The 16,438-nt window shown below is 52.5% G+C and overlaps 1 protein-coding gene and 1 long non-coding RNA gene across 51 annotated transcripts; one reads left to right on the top strand and one right to left on the bottom strand.

Annotated features, from left to right (window-relative positions):
- Positions 1 to 1,081: 1,081 nt before the first annotated feature.
- LOC101926300 (uncharacterized) lies at positions 1,082 to 2,630 on the bottom strand. Its single transcript, XR_010583891.1, has 2 exons — positions 2,089 to 2,630; positions 1,082 to 1,405 (listed from the first exon to the last, which is right to left on the bottom strand). It is a non-coding gene; the product is annotated as an uncharacterized lncRNA (long non-coding RNA).
- ATXN2L (ataxin 2 like) lies at positions 1,690 to 16,438 on the top strand. 50 transcript variants are annotated; one of them, XM_065537385.2, is made up of 24 exons: positions 1,690 to 2,199; positions 4,025 to 4,061; positions 4,262 to 4,318; positions 4,408 to 4,479; positions 4,855 to 5,005; positions 5,475 to 5,599; positions 8,010 to 8,101; positions 9,125 to 9,325; positions 9,796 to 9,971; positions 10,142 to 10,252; positions 11,390 to 11,584; positions 11,681 to 11,752; positions 12,018 to 12,088; positions 12,266 to 12,561; positions 12,646 to 12,715; positions 13,262 to 13,408; positions 13,541 to 13,613; positions 13,704 to 13,891; positions 14,265 to 14,394; positions 14,481 to 14,602; positions 14,755 to 14,964; positions 15,139 to 15,328; positions 15,655 to 15,691; positions 15,934 to 16,438. In XM_065537385.2, the coding sequence occupies exons 1-23, from the start codon at positions 1,895 to 1,897 to the stop codon at positions 15,684 to 15,686; spliced, it is 3,123 nt and encodes a 1,040-aa protein (XP_065393457.1). In that variant the 5' UTR covers positions 1,690 to 1,894; the 3' UTR covers positions 15,687 to 15,691; positions 15,934 to 16,438. The 50 variants fall into 50 exon arrangements, with proteins under 50 accessions (XP_065393457.1, XP_065393459.1, XP_065393458.1 ...); XM_065537387.2 differs by having other exon boundaries at positions 15,655 to 15,696; positions 15,957 to 16,438; XM_065537386.2 differs by having other exon boundaries at positions 15,655 to 15,696.

Raw genomic sequence — 16,438 nt, 5'->3', positions numbered from 1 at the left:
TCCATTCTCCACGTTGCAAAGAGTAAACCTTTAAGAATTCAAATCTGACCTTTTTTCACTTCTGTTTTTTGTTTGTTTGTTTTGGGGGGAAGGAGTCTTGCTCTGTCACCCAGGCTGGAGTGCAGTGGTGCAATCTGGACTCACAGCAACCTCTGCCTCCTGGGTTCGTGATTCTCCTGCCTCAGCCTCCTGAGTAGCTGAGATTACAGGCACGCACCACCACGCCTATCTAATTTTTGCATTTTTAGTAGAGACAGGGTTTCACCATGTTGACCAGGCTGGCCTCAAACTCCTGACCTCAAAGCTCCCAAAGTACTGGGATTACAGGCCTGAGCCACCATGTCCAGCCTCTTTTCACTTTCTTAAATAAGCTCCCCACTGCTTTGAGGATAATGTCCAGGTCTCTTACAAGAGCTGGGAGCCTTTAAAACCTGATTCCAGGTTAGCTACCTCTTTCCCCCCTTTAATTTTATGCTTAGGACAAGCTGAGTTTTTCTTAGTTTGTCATATCCTATTCCCCTGCTTAGAAACCCATCTCCCTACCCTCTTATCATTAAAAAAAAATTTTTTTTAATTTATTTTTTGTAGAGACGAAGTCTCACTTTGTTGTCCAGGCTGGTCTCAAACTCCTGGCCTTAAATGATCTTTCTGCCTCGGACTTCCAGTGTTAGGATTGCAGGTGTGAGCCACCGCGCCCGGCCCTCTTGTCCTTTATCTGGTCGCCCAAAACTGGATTAAGATTAGGTGTCACTCCCATTTGCTCTTGTAATGCCCTGTGCTTCACCTACTAGATTTCATCAAATTCTCTGAATCCACCACTAGCATGAACTCGAGAGCAGGAAGCAGTTTAATTGTCCTTGTGCCCAAAACAACTGAATACCCCAACGCCCAACTCATTTTGAATGAACGAAGCTGCCTTCATTGCAGGGTTGGGTGGAGGATTTTGAACTCGGACCTTTGGCCTTCAGTCTTTGTTACTACAGTTTAAAGATTCATTCTCGGGCATGGAGGAACAAGTTAGGTCAAAATCACAAAAATTTAAAATAATTTAGTACGAGGCGTAAACTTATCTGCAAAGATCAACACGCTCAAACGAATCACTTTAATGCTCATCAGTCTGTTACTTAAACAGGGTAGGGGGTAGCTCCTTGCGAAACCTACCACCTGTCTAAAAGCGCAGTCGCTCGAGTGGTGCAGTCCCGGAGATATTTTGGCACTTAAGGCTCCGCCCACGGGCCCCCAGGTGGCGGAAGAGCCTCACGCACGACGTGCCGCCTCACACTCCCGCGGAGGCATCGCGACGCAGCGCCGGCGTGGGCGGAGCGGCCGGCCCTTCCTCTGGCGTCTTCGGCTCCTCCCCCAGCGCCTCACACGCTCATTGTGAAACGACAGCGGCCGCCGGCTTCTAAGGCGGTTTGAGACCTTGAGACCCTAAATCCTTGGCGCGCGTGAGCGCCCGCGCCGCTCCTTACCCACTCCCAGGGCTAGGGGTGCGAGGTTCACCGACTTGATTCTCTCCCCGTCTCCCGCCGGGAACTAACCGCGCCGGTGTGCGCGGCACCTCGCGCCACTGCTCGCTCCTGCCGCCCCTCCCCCCGGGAGCTCCCGCCCGCGCGCTCCTCCCTCTCCGCGCCCCGGCGACGCGCACGCGCGCCAGCCCGGCTCGCGCCCTCTCGCTTTCCAGCCCGCGAGACCCCCTCCCCTTCCGCCTCGCGGCGCTTCCTCGCGCCGCGGTCTTCTCTCTCCACCCCCGACACCGCGGGGCTCCCCCGCCCGCCAACGGCGGGCCCCTGCTGCCCGATCCCCCTCGCTTCCCGCGCTCTCCAGCGGGGCCCCAGCCCCGGCGCCCTCTCTCCCTCCCTTCCCTCTAATTCCCCTTCCGGACGCTGCCATCATGTTGAAGCCTCAGCCGCCACAACAGCCCTCCCAGCCCCAGCAGCCGCCCCCCACGCAACAGGCCGTGGCCCGCCGGCTCCCCGGGGGCACCAGCCCTCCCAACGGCGGCCTCCCGGGGCCGCTGGCCACCTCCGCGGCTCCTCCCGGGCCTCCAGCGGCCGCCTCCCCCTGCCTAGGGCCTGTGGCAACTACCGGGAGCGGGCTCCGCCGGGGAGCCGAAGGCATCTTGGCGCCGCAGCCGCCGCCGCCGCCGCCGCAGCAGCACCAGGAGAGGCCAGGGGCCGCCGCCATCGGCAGCGCCAGGTGAGGAGGGTGGGCTCCGGGCGAGGGACCTGCGGCCACCTGGAGGCGGCGGCTCGGTTCCGGCGGGGCAGACCCCAACCCGGCACCGTGAGGGGCACCGGCTGGGTGGGGAGTCCCCGTGAAGCTGGGGGAGGGCCCCCTCAGGTCCGAACAGGTCGGAGGGAAAGGATCCCCAGGCGGCCACCGGAGCACCGAGGGGCCGCGCTCGGCTCTCGGGGCCTAGTCAGGGCTCGCAGTCCCGGCCTACAGGGGAGGCGGGGCGCATCCCGCCGGCGCCGTCGGATCGGGGAGTTGGGGGGGGCGAGGAGCTGATCAGGGTCCCCGGTTCCATTACCACGAAGGGTCTCGCGGTCCCCGGCTTCAGCCAATGGGGAGTCTGCTGCGGGAAGGGGTCCCCGGCCGTAGCCAATGGAGGGGGGCGCGCGGCCCACAGTTTGGCCAATGGGGAGGGAGGGACTTGGGAGCGGGTTGCTGCCTCCCCCTTCCCGGTCTGGCCAGTAGGAGGGGAGCGAGGTGGGCGGGGGGACGGAAGGAGGGATGACTGGGAGGACTGCGGGCCAGGAGCCTCTGGCGCGCGCGCCCCCTTCCCGTACGTGCGCGTGGATGCTCGGTCTCATGACCCGGGCATTCGCGCGCCGCGGGAACACCTAGGGCAGGGGCTGGTTCGTGGAGGGGCTCGTCTGGTGGCTGTGCATGAGTAGTGGAGGCCCTGTTCAGATTTTCCTGTGCGCGTGTGTGTGTTAATGGAATTAATAGTGGCGGCACACGCAGGCGCAGTGGGCTCTGATCGCGGGAGGTGGGGGTTCGAAAAGGCCCGTGGGCTTTAGTGCGCAGGCGCAGACCGGGCGAGGCCTCCCGGTGGATGGCTTTTGCGGCTGCGCTGTCCCCCAGCCTTGCCAGCGGCCCCCTCTTCGCCCTCCTCAACCGCCGGTTACATCAGCCAGCGACAAGCAGGGTTACTTGGCGATTGGTGACCCCCGCAGAGTGGGTAACGGGCTTGAATGAGTCATGAGGTCGAGGGAATGGGGTGTGGAGGGGATATCCCTCCTCCCACAGTTTGAGGCGTCAGGCTGCTGAAAATGATTGTCTTTTCTGTTTGGGAGGTAATATGCCTGAGCTAGGTAGTTCCGAAGCTGCACTCCTGGAGCTTTTGCCCGCACAGCTGGGGTGGGTTTTTGATTAATATTGTAGCATTGATGTGTTGGTAGTCTGCAGCCCTAGCCTCTCTCTCGTTGGTTCTTAGAGCAATTGAGAACCACTGTTGATTGAGATCTTTTTTGCTGGCATTTGGAGGAAATGTGTTTGCTGGCTTTTTAACGTCTATTTCTTTCTTCCTCTACAAGGTGAGAGTTTGAAAATCTTATTTATTGGCCAGGCGCAGTGGCTCACGCCTGTAATGCCAGCACTTTAGAAGGCAAAGGTGGGAGGATCCCTCGAGCTTAGGAGATCGAGACCAGCCTGGGCAACACAGATAGGAAATCCCATCTCTACTAAAAATTTAAAAAAAAAAACAAAAAATCCAGGAGTGCTGGTGTGCACCTATAGTCCCAGCCACTCGAGAGGCTGAGACAGGAAGATCGCTTGAGCCTGGGAAGTTGAGGCTGCAGTGAGCTGAGATGGCGCCACTGCACCTCAGCCTGGGCAACAGAGGGAGACCCTGTCTCAAAAAAAAAATACAATAGAAAAGAAAAATCATACTGATTAACGATTTTGTAGTCTAAATCAGCATCAGGTGGTATATACTTCTAGAATTTAACATCACATTCTTAGTGGTCTAAGAGGGCTTGAACAGACGTAATTAATTTCTTGTTTTCTTCTCTTGTAGGGGACAGAGCACAGGAAAGGGACCCCCACAGTCACCTGTGAGTGTCTTCCAGGGACCTAAAAAAGATGCATAATGTGGAAATATAGAGTACATTACGTCTTGATAGAGTCTAATGTACTCAGGAGGGCTGTGGGCCCAGCACACACAAAGCAGAATGAGTAGAGTGCGGGCATTTAGAAAAGACAGTGAGGTGTTGACTGATTACTCTTTAATTCTCCCTCGTATGTTAACTGACAGGTGTTTGAAGGCGTCTACAACAATTCCAGAATGCTGCATTTCCTTACAGCTGTTGTGGTAAGTTGGTACTTAACCCCTGGGTTGTTTGAGGAACGTAATGCATCTACTTTCTGGAGACATTCTTCTTCTTTTTCCTACTCTGCCAGGGCTCCACTTGTGATGTAAAGGTGAAAAATGGTACCACCTATGAGGGTATATTCAAGACGCTAAGCTCAAAGGTCAGTGTACTCAAATTTGATTATTTTTGGAGTTGCAGAGTAGGAGAGTGAAATAGGCTGATTGAAGGTGTCAATTGGGTGATGTCAGAGTATGCCTTTAGTTGTTTCTGTGAGCCTGTGCTGAATAGTGCTGCAGGGAAAAAAGATACATTTGAGGGCTGGGTACTTTTACGTTAAAGTATTTAAGTTTAAATTTTTGTGAGACTTTTGCTAAGTCCTGTGGCTGATGTTGAGAAAACAATGCACTTGGTTCTAAGCGTATTGAGGATGTAGTGTTGTGAAAAGTTCGGGAAGGGTTAGAGAAATCCAGTCCTAATTTTGCCTTCACATTTCTTGAAACTGACCCGTGGGTGTGGGGAATGGGGGTGTTTGTAGTTTGAACTAGCAGTGGATGCTGTGCACCGGAAAGCATCTGAGCCAGCAGGTGGCCCTCGTCGGGAGGACATTGTGGACACCATGGTGTTTAAGCCAAGTGATGTCATGCTCGTTCACTTCCGAAATGTTGACTTCAACTACGCTACTAAAGGTATCGTCCTAGGCTTTTACCTCAGACCTGCTCTGTGTGCATAGAGGACAGAGGGCAGTTTGTGTGCATGCAGGTGGAACAAGGTGATGTGTTTGGTTTATTTATTTTTTTTGCCTTAATACCTTTTCTTATTTTTTCTGAGCAAGGTGGGTGGATTTTTTTTTTCTTAAAAATATGTCTTGATGTCTAATATATAATGGAATGAATTCCAGCCTGTGTTGTGGTTCTTTGTATTTTCTTTGCTTGTTTTTAATTTCTTTTTTCTTTGGAATCATAATCTTGATAGACTTCTTTTACTCTTCTTTTGCCTCCCCACCCCCTGGCCGTGCTGACACACAGGCACACGTACTCTGGGCTTCTTAAACTTTTCGTTCCTGAACTACTACTTATGGGGAGTGGGGTTGGGGGATATTGGAAAGAAGTCTGTGAAATAGGGCCTGACTGCTGATCTTCACCTCTTCCCCCACAGACAAGTTCACCGATTCAGCCATTGCCATGAACTCGAAAGTGAATGGGGAACACAAAGAGAAGGTGCTTCAGCGCTGGGAGGGGGGTGACAGCAACAGCGACGACTATGACCTCGAGTCCGACATGGTATAGCCTCCTTCCCTGAGAACCTGGGAGCTTGACAGACAGAATGGGTTGTTGACAGTGAGGTTCATTTGAAGGGGGAGGGAAATATTTACTGTTGCCCGTTGATGGTGGTCAGATAACAAATAGGCATAGAAAATAGCAAAGTAAAACTACCTATTCTCATCTGGGTGCAGTGGCTTATGCTTGTAATCCTAGCACTTTGGTAGGCCAAGGCCAGTGGGTCACTTGAGTCAAGGAGTTCGAGACCAGCACAGGCAACATGGCAAAACCCTGTCGCAACAAGATATATAAAAGCTAGCAAGGTTTGGTGGCATGTACCTGTAATCCCAGCTACTTGGGAGGCTGAGGTGGGAGGATCACTTGAGCCCAGGGAGGTCGAGGCTACAGTGAGCTGTGATCATACCACTGCACTCCAGCCTGACTGGACCCTGTCAAAAAAAAACCAAAACATCAACTTATTTTCTTACTATCTATAATTAACCATTCCTAGCATTTGCATTACATTATTTTTCAACATAACAAAAAGTATAGATTATCGTGTAGACCCGTTTCTCTTCCCAAAATCAGCTACTCTGAGACATTTAAAATCTCTCACGAGGCTGAGCACAATGGCTCATTCCTGTAGTCCCAGCTACTTAGGAGGCCAAGGCAGGAGGATCTCTTGAGCCCAGGAGTTTGAGACTGCAGTGAGCTGAGATTGTGCCACTGGACTCCAGTCTGAGCGACAGAGTGAGGCTATCTCAAAAAATAAAAATAAAAATCGCTCATGAATAGAGCTGAGCATGGTGTTCCCACACCTGTAGTCCCAGCTACTCAGGAGGCTGAGGTAGGAGAATCATTTCAGGCTTTGGTGCACTACGATTGAACTTGTGAATGGCCACTGTGCTCCAGCCTGGGCATCATAGCAAGAATGTCTGTTGAGAAACAAATGTCTTGTGAATGAATATGTTATTGCTTTGTTATGTTTGGTTTGTACAAGAATTCGCTTTTTTTGCGTTTTCGAACTTCTCGTGGTGATACACAGATCTAGTTCTTTGCTTTTATTGTTGTGTAATGTTTTCTTTATATTCACACACATACGTATACGCAGCAAATTGTATTTGTCCTTTTCGTTACTCATCTGCATGTTGTTTCTATTATTTTGCTACTAAAAATAGTACCTTGCTGGACTTTGAGAACTTGTATTCCCTACGCACATGTGCCAGAATTTTTCTGGGATGTCTTGGACATAGACTTGTTGGATTTTTTGACTTTTCAGGTTTACTAGTTATCACTAATTTCTGCTGCAATTGTTAGTAATTATTAACAGTTGCAGGCCGGGATCAGTGGCTCATGCCAGTAATCCCAGCACTTTGGGAGGCCAAGGCAGGCAGATCACCGGAGGTTGGGAGTTTAAGACCAACCTGACCAACATGGAGAAATCCCATCTCTACTAAAAATACAAAATTAGCTGGGTGTGGTGGCACATGCCATAATCCTAGCTACTGGCGAGGTTGAGGCAGGAGAATCGCTTGAACCCAGGAGATGGAGGTTGCGGTGAGCCAAGATGGTGCCGTTGCACTCCAGCCTGGGCAACGAGAATGAAACTCTGTCGCCAAAAAAAAAAAAAAAATTGCAGTTAGTAATTACAATTATTAGTTGATTACTTTTGCCAGCCACATCCTTATTTTTTTTCACTGTTGTTCACTTATTTATTTATTTTTCAGACAGAATCTTGCTCTGTTGCCCGGGTTTTTGTTGTTGTTGTTTTTGTTTTGTTTTTTGTTTGAGACAGGGTCTTGCTCCATCAACCAGGCTGGAGGCTGGAGTGCAGTGGCTCAATCTCAGCTCACTGCAACCTCTGCCTCCCAGGTTCAAGCGATTCTCCTGCCTCAGCTAGGACTGCAGGCATGCGCCACCACGGATGGCTAATTTTTTATTTTTAGTAGAGATGGGATTTCACTGTATTGGTCAGGTTGATCTCAAACTCCTGACCTCAGGTGATCCACCCACCTCCCAAAGTGCTGGGGTTACAGGCATGAGCCACCACCCCCAGCCAGTCACCCAGGCCTGAGTACAGTGGTGCCATAATAGTTCACTGCAGCCTCAAACTCCTGGGCTCAAGTGATCCTCTCTCCTCACTCTCCTAAGTAGTAAGTAGCTAGGACCCCAGGCATGCACCACCACACCCACCTGTTTCATTATTTTTTTGTAGAGATGGACTCTTGCTGTGTTGCCTAGGCTGGCCTTAAACTCCTGGCCTCAGGAGATCGTCTTGCCTCAGCTTCCCAGACTACTGGGATTACAGGTTTCAGCCACTGTGCCCAGCCAATTTGGTCACATCTTAGAGTTTTTAATCTGATGGAAGGGAAGTGACTTGTCAATGTTGCTTTTCTTGCTGGATTTTAAAACCTGCTTTCTCCCTCCCCAGTCCAATGGATGGGACCCCAATGAAATGTTCAAGTTTAATGAGGAGAACTACGGTGTGAAGACCACCTACGATAGCAGTCTTTCTTCTTATACGTGAGTGTCTTGGTGCTCTCTAGGTGATGTGTTGGTGATATGGGGTCACTAAGTGAAGACAGGTTTCCAGGAGAACATAGTTTTTGCTCCTTTTTCTCTGGGTGTCCAGGGTCACCGTCCCTGCTCCTACTTACTCTACCTTGTGGAACTATTCCCTCAAAGGTTTTGTTTTGTTTTGTTTTGTTTTGTTTTTGAGATGGAGTCTCGCTGTGTAGCCCATGCTGAAGTGCAGTGGCGCAGTCTCGGCTCACTGCAAGCTCCGCCTCCCAGGTTCACTCCATTCTCCTGCCTCAGCCTCCTGAGTAGCTGGGACTACAGGCGCCTGCCACCACACCTGGCTGATTTTTTTGTATTTGTAGTAGAGACGGGGTTTCACCGTGTTAGCCAGGATGGTCTTGATCTTACCTAGTGATTCGCCCACCTCGGCCTCCCAGAGTGCTGGGATTACAGGCGTGAGCTACCACACCCAGCCTCCCTCAAAGGTTTTAAGCACGTAAGTGCTCCTGACATTCCCAGATAAGCCTTGGTGCTCTACCTAGGACTGGTGCTCTACCTGGGACGCAGTCGGTGCCCGTTACCCAGATGTTGAGTTGAAAGGATTAAATACTGGCCGGGCGTGGTGGCTCATGCTTGTAATCCCAGCACTTTGGGAGGCCAAGGCGGGTGAATCACGAGGTCAGGAGATCGAGACCATCCTGGCTAACATGGTGAAAACCCGTCTCTACTAAAAAGACAAAAAAATTAGCCAGGTGTGGTGGCGGGCGCCTATAGTCCCAGCTACTCGGGAGGCTGAGGCAGGAAAATGGCGTGAACCCGGGAGTCAGAGCTTGCAGTGAGCCGAGATCGTGCCACTGCACTCTAGCCTGGGCGACAGAGCGAGACACTTGTCTCAAAAAAAAAAAAAAGAAAGGATTAAATACTTACATGCCTGAACTGGTGATTGGAGTTGTTGAAGTGTTTTTTCTTTTTTCCTCTTTTGTCCCCTGGCACTGGGATGGTGGTGGTCTGTGGGTGCTGTCTCAGGGTGCCCTTAGAAAAGGACAACTCAGAAGAATTTCGTCAGCGAGAGCTGCGTGCAGCCCAGTTGGCTCGAGAGATTGAATCAAGCCCCCAGTACCGCCTGCGGATCGCCATGGAGAACGATGATGGGCGCACTGAAGAGGAGAAGCACAGTGCGGTCCAGCGGCAGGGTTCGGGTCGGGAGAGCCCCAGCTTGGCATCCAGGTGACTGTCGTGAACAGCCAGGACTATTTGGGGCTTCTGGGAGTGTCCTGGGGCCTGGGCCCAGAATTGATGGGTGCTGTGGTTTAAAGTTTCAAAATTTTGGTTTACGTTCTCTTTTTCTCTGTATTCATTTTTATATATGTGCTATTTTTTCTTATAAAAGTGAAATGTAACTGGATTCCTTGTGTTTTACAAAAACTGTCCTTGAAACTATGGTGTGATCCTAACTTTGTCATAGGTCAGGAGTTGTAGAATTGTGGAGCATTGGCCAGGTTGGTTGGCTCAGAGTTGATGTCACATAAGGTCATAAGTCTGTAGCCATAGAACATTAAACTGGGGCAGATCTTCAAGTGGAATAGTGCTGGAGCCAGGCAGTGTATGTGTGTTTGGGGGCAGAAGGGAGAGACTTTAGAAGAAGAAGAAAACGTGAGTTTCGTGGCTACCTGGCCTTATTTGAACTCTTTCCTCAGGGAGGGGAAGTATATCCCTCTGCCTCAGCGAGTCCGAGAAGGTCCCCGGGGAGGAGTTCGATGCAGCAGCTCTCGGGGCGGTCGGCCTGGCCTTAGCTCTTTGCCACCTCGTGGCCCTCACCATCTGGACAATAGCAGTCCTGGCCCAGGTTCTGAGGCCCGTGGTATCAATGGAGGTGAGTTATGAGGTGACTTTGAGGGGCAGGGCAGGGAAGGGGATGCCGAGGAGGTAGGAGGGTAACTGGAGGGGTTTGGATGGGTTGGAATGACACTGCATCGGTGGGAATATAATAGGTCATCTGCCTCCTCTGACGTTTTCTTCATCTTAAAAAAAAAAAAAAAACAGGCCCTTCCCGCATGTCCCCAAAGGCACAGCGGCCTCTGAGAGGTGCCAAGACTCTGTCTTCACCCAGTAATAGGCCTTCTGGAGAAACTTCTGTTCCACCTCCTCCTGCAGGTAAAGCTTTAGTAGTGTTGGATGAAGAAATGGATGGAAATTTGTAAAGAGATATAAATATGTCCAGTTGTTACAAATGCTGGAATGGGAGATAATTTTAAGATAGATATTTTGGGCGTTTGGGATTTAGTCATATTGGGAAATAGTTCTTTAATTTCCCTAGTGCAGAAATCTCAACCTGGCAATTCATAGGTTGTGTCTGTTTGGCAGACATCCTTTGTTTAGATTTGAATCAGTTGCTAACTTTTCTGGGGTTTCTTTTGGTTTGTTTGTTTTTTGAGACGGAGTCTCGCACTGTCACCTGGGCTGGAGTGCAGTGACGTCATCTTGGTTCACCGCAACCTCCACCTCCCGGATTCAAGCGATTCTCCTGCCTCAGCCTCCCGAGTAGCTGGGATTACAGGCGCCCACCACCACGCCTGGCTAAATTTTTTGTATGTTTAGTAGAAGCGGGGTTTTACTATGTTGGCCAGGCTGATCTTGAACTCCTGATCTCAATATCCGCCCACCGCACCTCCCAGAGTGCTGGGATTACAGGCATGAGCCACCACATCCTGCCAGTTGCTAACTTTTAAAACAGTCTGAGGCAGGCAGATTGCTTGAGCCCAGGAGTTCAAGACCAGCCTGGGCAACATGGCAAAACCCTTCTGCAAAAAATAAAAAGATTGATTAGCTAGGCCTGATGGCGTGCACCTGTGCTCCCAGCTACTTGAGAGGCTGGGGGCGGGGAATCGCTTGAGCCCAGGAGGCTGAGGTTGCAGTGAGATGGCATCATACCATTGTACTCCAGTCTGGGGAACAGAGCGATACCCTGTCTCTACATAAATAAAACAGTAGAAGCCATAGAAAATTTTAGTTTCTTTTGGATTACAGGAAGTTCTGCCAACTGAGCTTGCCTTGCTGCATAGCTCAGGTTGACTGGGACAGAATCCCAGCCACCCCTTTAAGCATTCCAGTCACCGATGATGCCCATGAGGCCATTTACCTGGTTGTGTTACCTGCCTTGGCCTTCTAGACACTTAAGTTGGTGACTCTGGTTGTATAGTGTGTAAACTTTCTTGCTGTTTTGAGTAAGGCCCTTGTATTCACTGCTGTTGACTAGCAGTAACCGTCCTACAGCTCCCCCTTTTCTTCCAGTGGGCCGGATATATCCCCCGCGTTCTCCCAAGTCTGCTGCCCCTGCCCCAATCTCAGCTTCCTGTCCTGAGCCTCCCATCGGCTCGGCAGTGCCAACCTCTTCAGCCTCCATCCCTGTGACCTCATCAGTCTCAGATCCTGGAGTGGGCTCCATTTCCCCAGCTTCTCCAAAGATCTCCCTGGCCCCCACAGATGGTAAGAGCTAGGTGTTTGAGTGCCATTAATGCATATTTAGTGTGATTTGTGGTTCTGGACAGAAGGATTTTTAGGCATTTCCCTCTCCTTGCACAGTAAAAGAACTCTCTACCAAGGAACCTGGGAGAACTCTGGAGCCCCAGGAGCTGGCTCGGATAGCTGGGAAAGGTGAGGGTGTGTGTGTTGTTTTTTTTTTTTTTTTTTTTCTGCTGAGGGTTAATGCTCCTTTATCTAGGGGAGAGTATGTCAGTTAGGAAGTTTGTTGGAAATCAGAGGCAATGTCTGTCAGCCCTTGGGTTGTAATTTCACTTCTGTAATTCTCAAGAGTTTCTCTTTTTTCTTTGCTTTCTTGTTTTCTGTTCTGTTGGCACTGTGTAGCCACCTTGGAGAAAGAATGTTTTGTATTTTCTTCTTTTTGATTGTTTTCTCATAGTCCCTGGTCTTCAGAATGAACAGAAACGATTCCAACTGGAAGAACTGAGAAAGTTTGGGGCCCAGTTTAAGGTGAGAGAACTGTGGAAGTGAGCTGGGATATTAGCAGGGTAAAGGGGTTGGGAGTGGTTCGTAGACGAGGCAAAGGACTGGGTAGGGGTCAAAGAGATGAGATCAAGAAAGGGTGAAAGAAGAAAGCCGGGCCTAGGGTTTGGGTCATACTGGACTGTGTGTATTTCTCCCTTCCAGCTTCAGCCCAGTAGCTCCCCTGAGAACAGCTTGGATCCTTTTCCTCCCCGGATCTTAAAGGAGGAGCCCAAAGGAAAGGAGAAGGAGGTTGATGGTCTGTTGACTTCAGAGCCCATGGGGTCTCCCGTCTCCTCCAAGACAGAGTCCGTATCGGATAAGGAGGACAAACCACCCCTGGCACCAGCAGGAGGCACTGAGGGGCCAGAGCAGCCCCCACCACCTTGCCCAAGCCAAACTGGCAGCCCCCCGGTGGGCCTCATCAAGGGAGAAGACAAGGATGAGGGCCCTGTTGCTGAGTAAGTGGAGCGGAGTGGAGCTCTGGGAGGGTGGCAGGAGAGATGGGAGCAAGCCGTGAAGATTTACTGTATTTTCTCTCACAGACAAGTAAAGAAATCAACGTTGAACCCTAATGCTAAGGAATTCAATCCTACAAAGCCTCTGCTGTCTGTGGTGAGCTGGGACGGGAGAAAGTGGACTTTGGTTTCTGTGGGGAGACTTGGGCAGTGCTTACAGATGAGTAGGGGGAGCACTTCACCTCCAGGACCACTTGCCTGGCAGGCAGTGTGAGGAGATGTCATAAAAATGTAAGGATGGCAACTTTGGGGCTGGCTTGGGGAAAATGGACTCAGGTCTCCAGGGTTGGGTGATCAGGGATCCCAGTGAGTCTGATGAGGGGTTAACGGGCTCTTCTTTTGTTCTTGGCATTTGACTGAGGGAGTACTGGAGTGGGGTAGTCATGAACAGAGGCCAGCTGACTTGGCTTGAGCCCCTGTATGTGGAAGGTTTGTGATCTTGGACTTCACTTACATTCTCTGTCTCACCTGTAACTTGAGAATGCTCATCTCCTCATAGGGTTTAATGCAAGGCTTTATGAAGATAAGTGCAGAATGTGTTTGGTACCCAGCATTTCATGAATGTTAGCTGTTACTACTATAGGCATGGCCAGGAGTAGAGGAGAAGATACAAAATAAAATTGTGCTCTCTTGTTTTTTGCAGAATAAATCCACCAGTACCCCAACTTCTCCAGGGCCCCGGACTCATTCAACTCCCTCCATCCCGGTGCTGACAGCAGGCCAGAGTGGGCTATACAGCCCCCAGTACATCTCCTACATACCTCAGATCCACATGGGACCAGCTGTGCAGGTATGCAGAGACACTGGCTGGGCCCAGGATTATCAGGGTGGAATTTGGTTGGGCTGATTGAGGGACCAGGTCAGGCCTTTTCTGGGCACTTGTGAGCAAGTCATTCAGCCTCATCTGTGTCCTCATCCCCAGGCACCTCAGATGTATCCATATCCTGTATCCAATTCAGTGCCTGGGCAGCAGGGCAAGTACCGGGGAGCAAAAGGTGAGCAGGTCTGGGAGGGGCAGGTGGTGAGGCTGCCAGGGGCCTACTGGCAGGTGGAGCTTGATCTCTGCTCTGTTCCTCCTCCTCCAGGCTCCCTGCCCCCGCAGCGCTCGGACCAACACCAGCCAGCTTCAGCCCCGCCAATGATGCAGGCCGCCGCGGCTGCTGGCCCACCTCTGGTGGCTGCCACGCCCTATTCTTCCTACATACCCTACAACCCTCAGCAGTTCCCAGGCCAGCCTGCCATGATGCAGCCCATGGCCCACTACCCCTCACAGGTGACTGTGGCCCAGGAGGGCAGTGAGGATCCAGGGCCCCTGCTAGGGATCCCATCTTCTCCAGAGACTTGGGAGCTGGCTGGGGGCAGCAGGCAGCATTGTGGGTGGGATTGGCCAGCCTGACAAGCTGTGGGATTGGTGGTGTCAGATGTGGGCTTGAGCCGTGGCTCTGGTGGGACCTGTAACAAGGCATTGGACATGTGTATATGTGAGGTGTAGAGGAAATAGTGTCTGCTGGCTGGGATCGTTGCGAATGTTGAATCAATAGGGTGATTGTGAGGAGGCCCAAGCAGTGCTGTGCATGCAGTGACTGGCAGGAGGACACCTTCCCACCTGGCGGCTGTGCCAACCACTCGTCTCTCTGTCCTGCCAGCCGGTGTTTGCCCCCATGCTTCAGAGCAACCCACGCATGCTGACGTCGGGCAGCCATCCCCAGGCCATCGTGTCATCCTCTACCCCTCAGTACCCTTCTGCGGAGCAGCCCACTCCCCAAGCCCTTTATGGTGAGTCCTACGCCTGGTCCCTCTGCTCTGGGCTGTGTGCCAGCGCCCTCTGGTGTGCTCAGCACTGGTTCTCTTTCCTGCTGCAGCCACTGTTCACCAGTCCTACCCACACCATGCCACGCAGCTCCATGCCCACCAGCCGCAGCCGGCTACCACGCCTACTGGAAGCCAGCCGCAGTCCCAGCATGCGGCCCCCAGTCCTGTCCAGGTGCCTGCTGTAGGGGGTGCTGAGTGGTCAGGGTGCAGGAATGGGTGGCTAGAAGAGTGGGATAGAGCTCTAGGGGTCATTTCTGAGTGGTGAGGACCAGAGGCCAGTGAGTTACTGGCTTCGGTGGCACTCAACCTTCCCCTCCCCAACAGCATCAGGCGGGGCAGGCCCCACACCTGGGCAGTGGACAGCCACAGCAGAATCTGTACCACCCAGGGGCCCTGACAGGCACGCCGCCCTCTCTGCCACCGGGACCTTCTGCCCAGTCCCCTCAGAGCAGCTTCCCCCAGCCAGCCGCTGTGTATGCCATCCACCACCAGCAGCTGCCCCACGGCTTCACCAACATGGCCCATGTTACCCAGGTAAGAGCCCAGCTGTCCCACTTCTGGGTCTGTTTGCCAGGGCTCATCTGTCATGGGGGCCATCCCATTCCCAAGACCCTGGTGCCACCCTTGCCATAGTGCTCCCTAACTCTGGCTCTCAGAGTCTGTCTCAGGATTCTGTGGTCTTCCCTGCTGCTTTTTTGTTTTCCACAGGCCCATGTCCAAACTGGAATCACAGCAGCCCCGCCCCCTCACCCTGGGGCTCCCCACCCGCCCCAGGTGATGCTGCTGCACCCACCCCAGAGTCATGGGGGGCCCCCCCAAGGCGCGGTGCCCCAGAGTGGGGTGCCTGCACTCTCAGCTTCCACACCCTCACCCTACCCCTACATCGGACACCCCCAAGGTGAGCAGCCTGGCCAGGCGCCTGGATTTCCAGGAGGAGCCGATGACAGGATTCGTGAGTTCTCATTAGCTGGGGGAATTTGGCATGGAAGAGCTGAGGGGCTGCAGGTGGGGCAGGATGCACGGGTTCTGGGTGGGGAGTGAGGGGTCTTGGAGGCAGGGCTGTCCCACAGGGCGCCCGCCGACCTGCACCTGTCTGTGAAGTATGTAGGGTGGGCAGAAGCCACAGTCGCCGCCGCCAGGGGCTTGCTCCTGGCTCTGTCCTTTGCTTCCCTCCGTCCTCGCTCAGTTGTGATCCAGCAGCCCCCCTCCCCACTGCCTCCCCAGCTCTCAGTGACCCCGACTGTCTCCTGACTTAGCCGAGGTAAGGTCAGTGCAGCAGACAGGGCCAGACTGGGGTGTGGGGGGCTGAGCTGGGCACATGAGTGAGGGCTCTGGCTTACTGGGAAACAGCGATTGACCTGTGCTTCTGACAGCCCCCGAGACACCTTGAGGAGGCCGCTCCTTCCCAGACACACCCCCACGCCCCCACTGGACGGCATTGGAGGAAGGGACAGCTGCTTGGGTTCTAATGCTCCTGCTCTCTTCTCTTTCCCCTCCAACCAGTTCAATCTCATCCCTCCCAGCAGCTCCCCTTCCACCCCCCGGGGAACTGAAGATTGTCCTGGCCGCGACCTGAGACCTCCATGAGTGGAGGGAAGAGTGATCTATGTCTCTTCCCCCAGCAGCTCGGACCACTCCCAGCCCCCCATTCCCCCATTCCCCGGGGGAGCTGGGGAATTCCTGCCAAGCACCTTGAATGGGAGGGGCCTCACAGAGGGCAGGGCCAGGGTCCAGCAGGGGTGGGGGGTTCCTGCTCTGCCCCTGCCCGTCCCCACCCAGTCTTGCCCTCCCATCCTCTCATCTGTTCCCCGCTGGAGACGGAAGATCTTTTATTTTCTATTATTTATAACTTCAGACTTGGGCCCCCTGTTCTTTCTTTCCCATTAACTTGAGTGACCTGTGTGAGAGACAGACAGATGCCCCATGAGGATGGCTGGACAAGGACTTTTACTTTTTATTACATAAAAATATTAAAAAATAAATAAAAAAAATAAAATTTTAAACTAAC

This window comes from Macaca fascicularis, chromosome 20 (genome assembly GCF_037993035.2).
Source record: "Macaca fascicularis isolate 582-1 chromosome 20, T2T-MFA8v1.1".
Lineage (NCBI taxonomy): Eukaryota > Metazoa > Chordata > Mammalia > Primates > Cercopithecidae > Macaca > Macaca fascicularis.
This window is presented reverse-complemented; position numbering and strand designations above follow the sequence as displayed.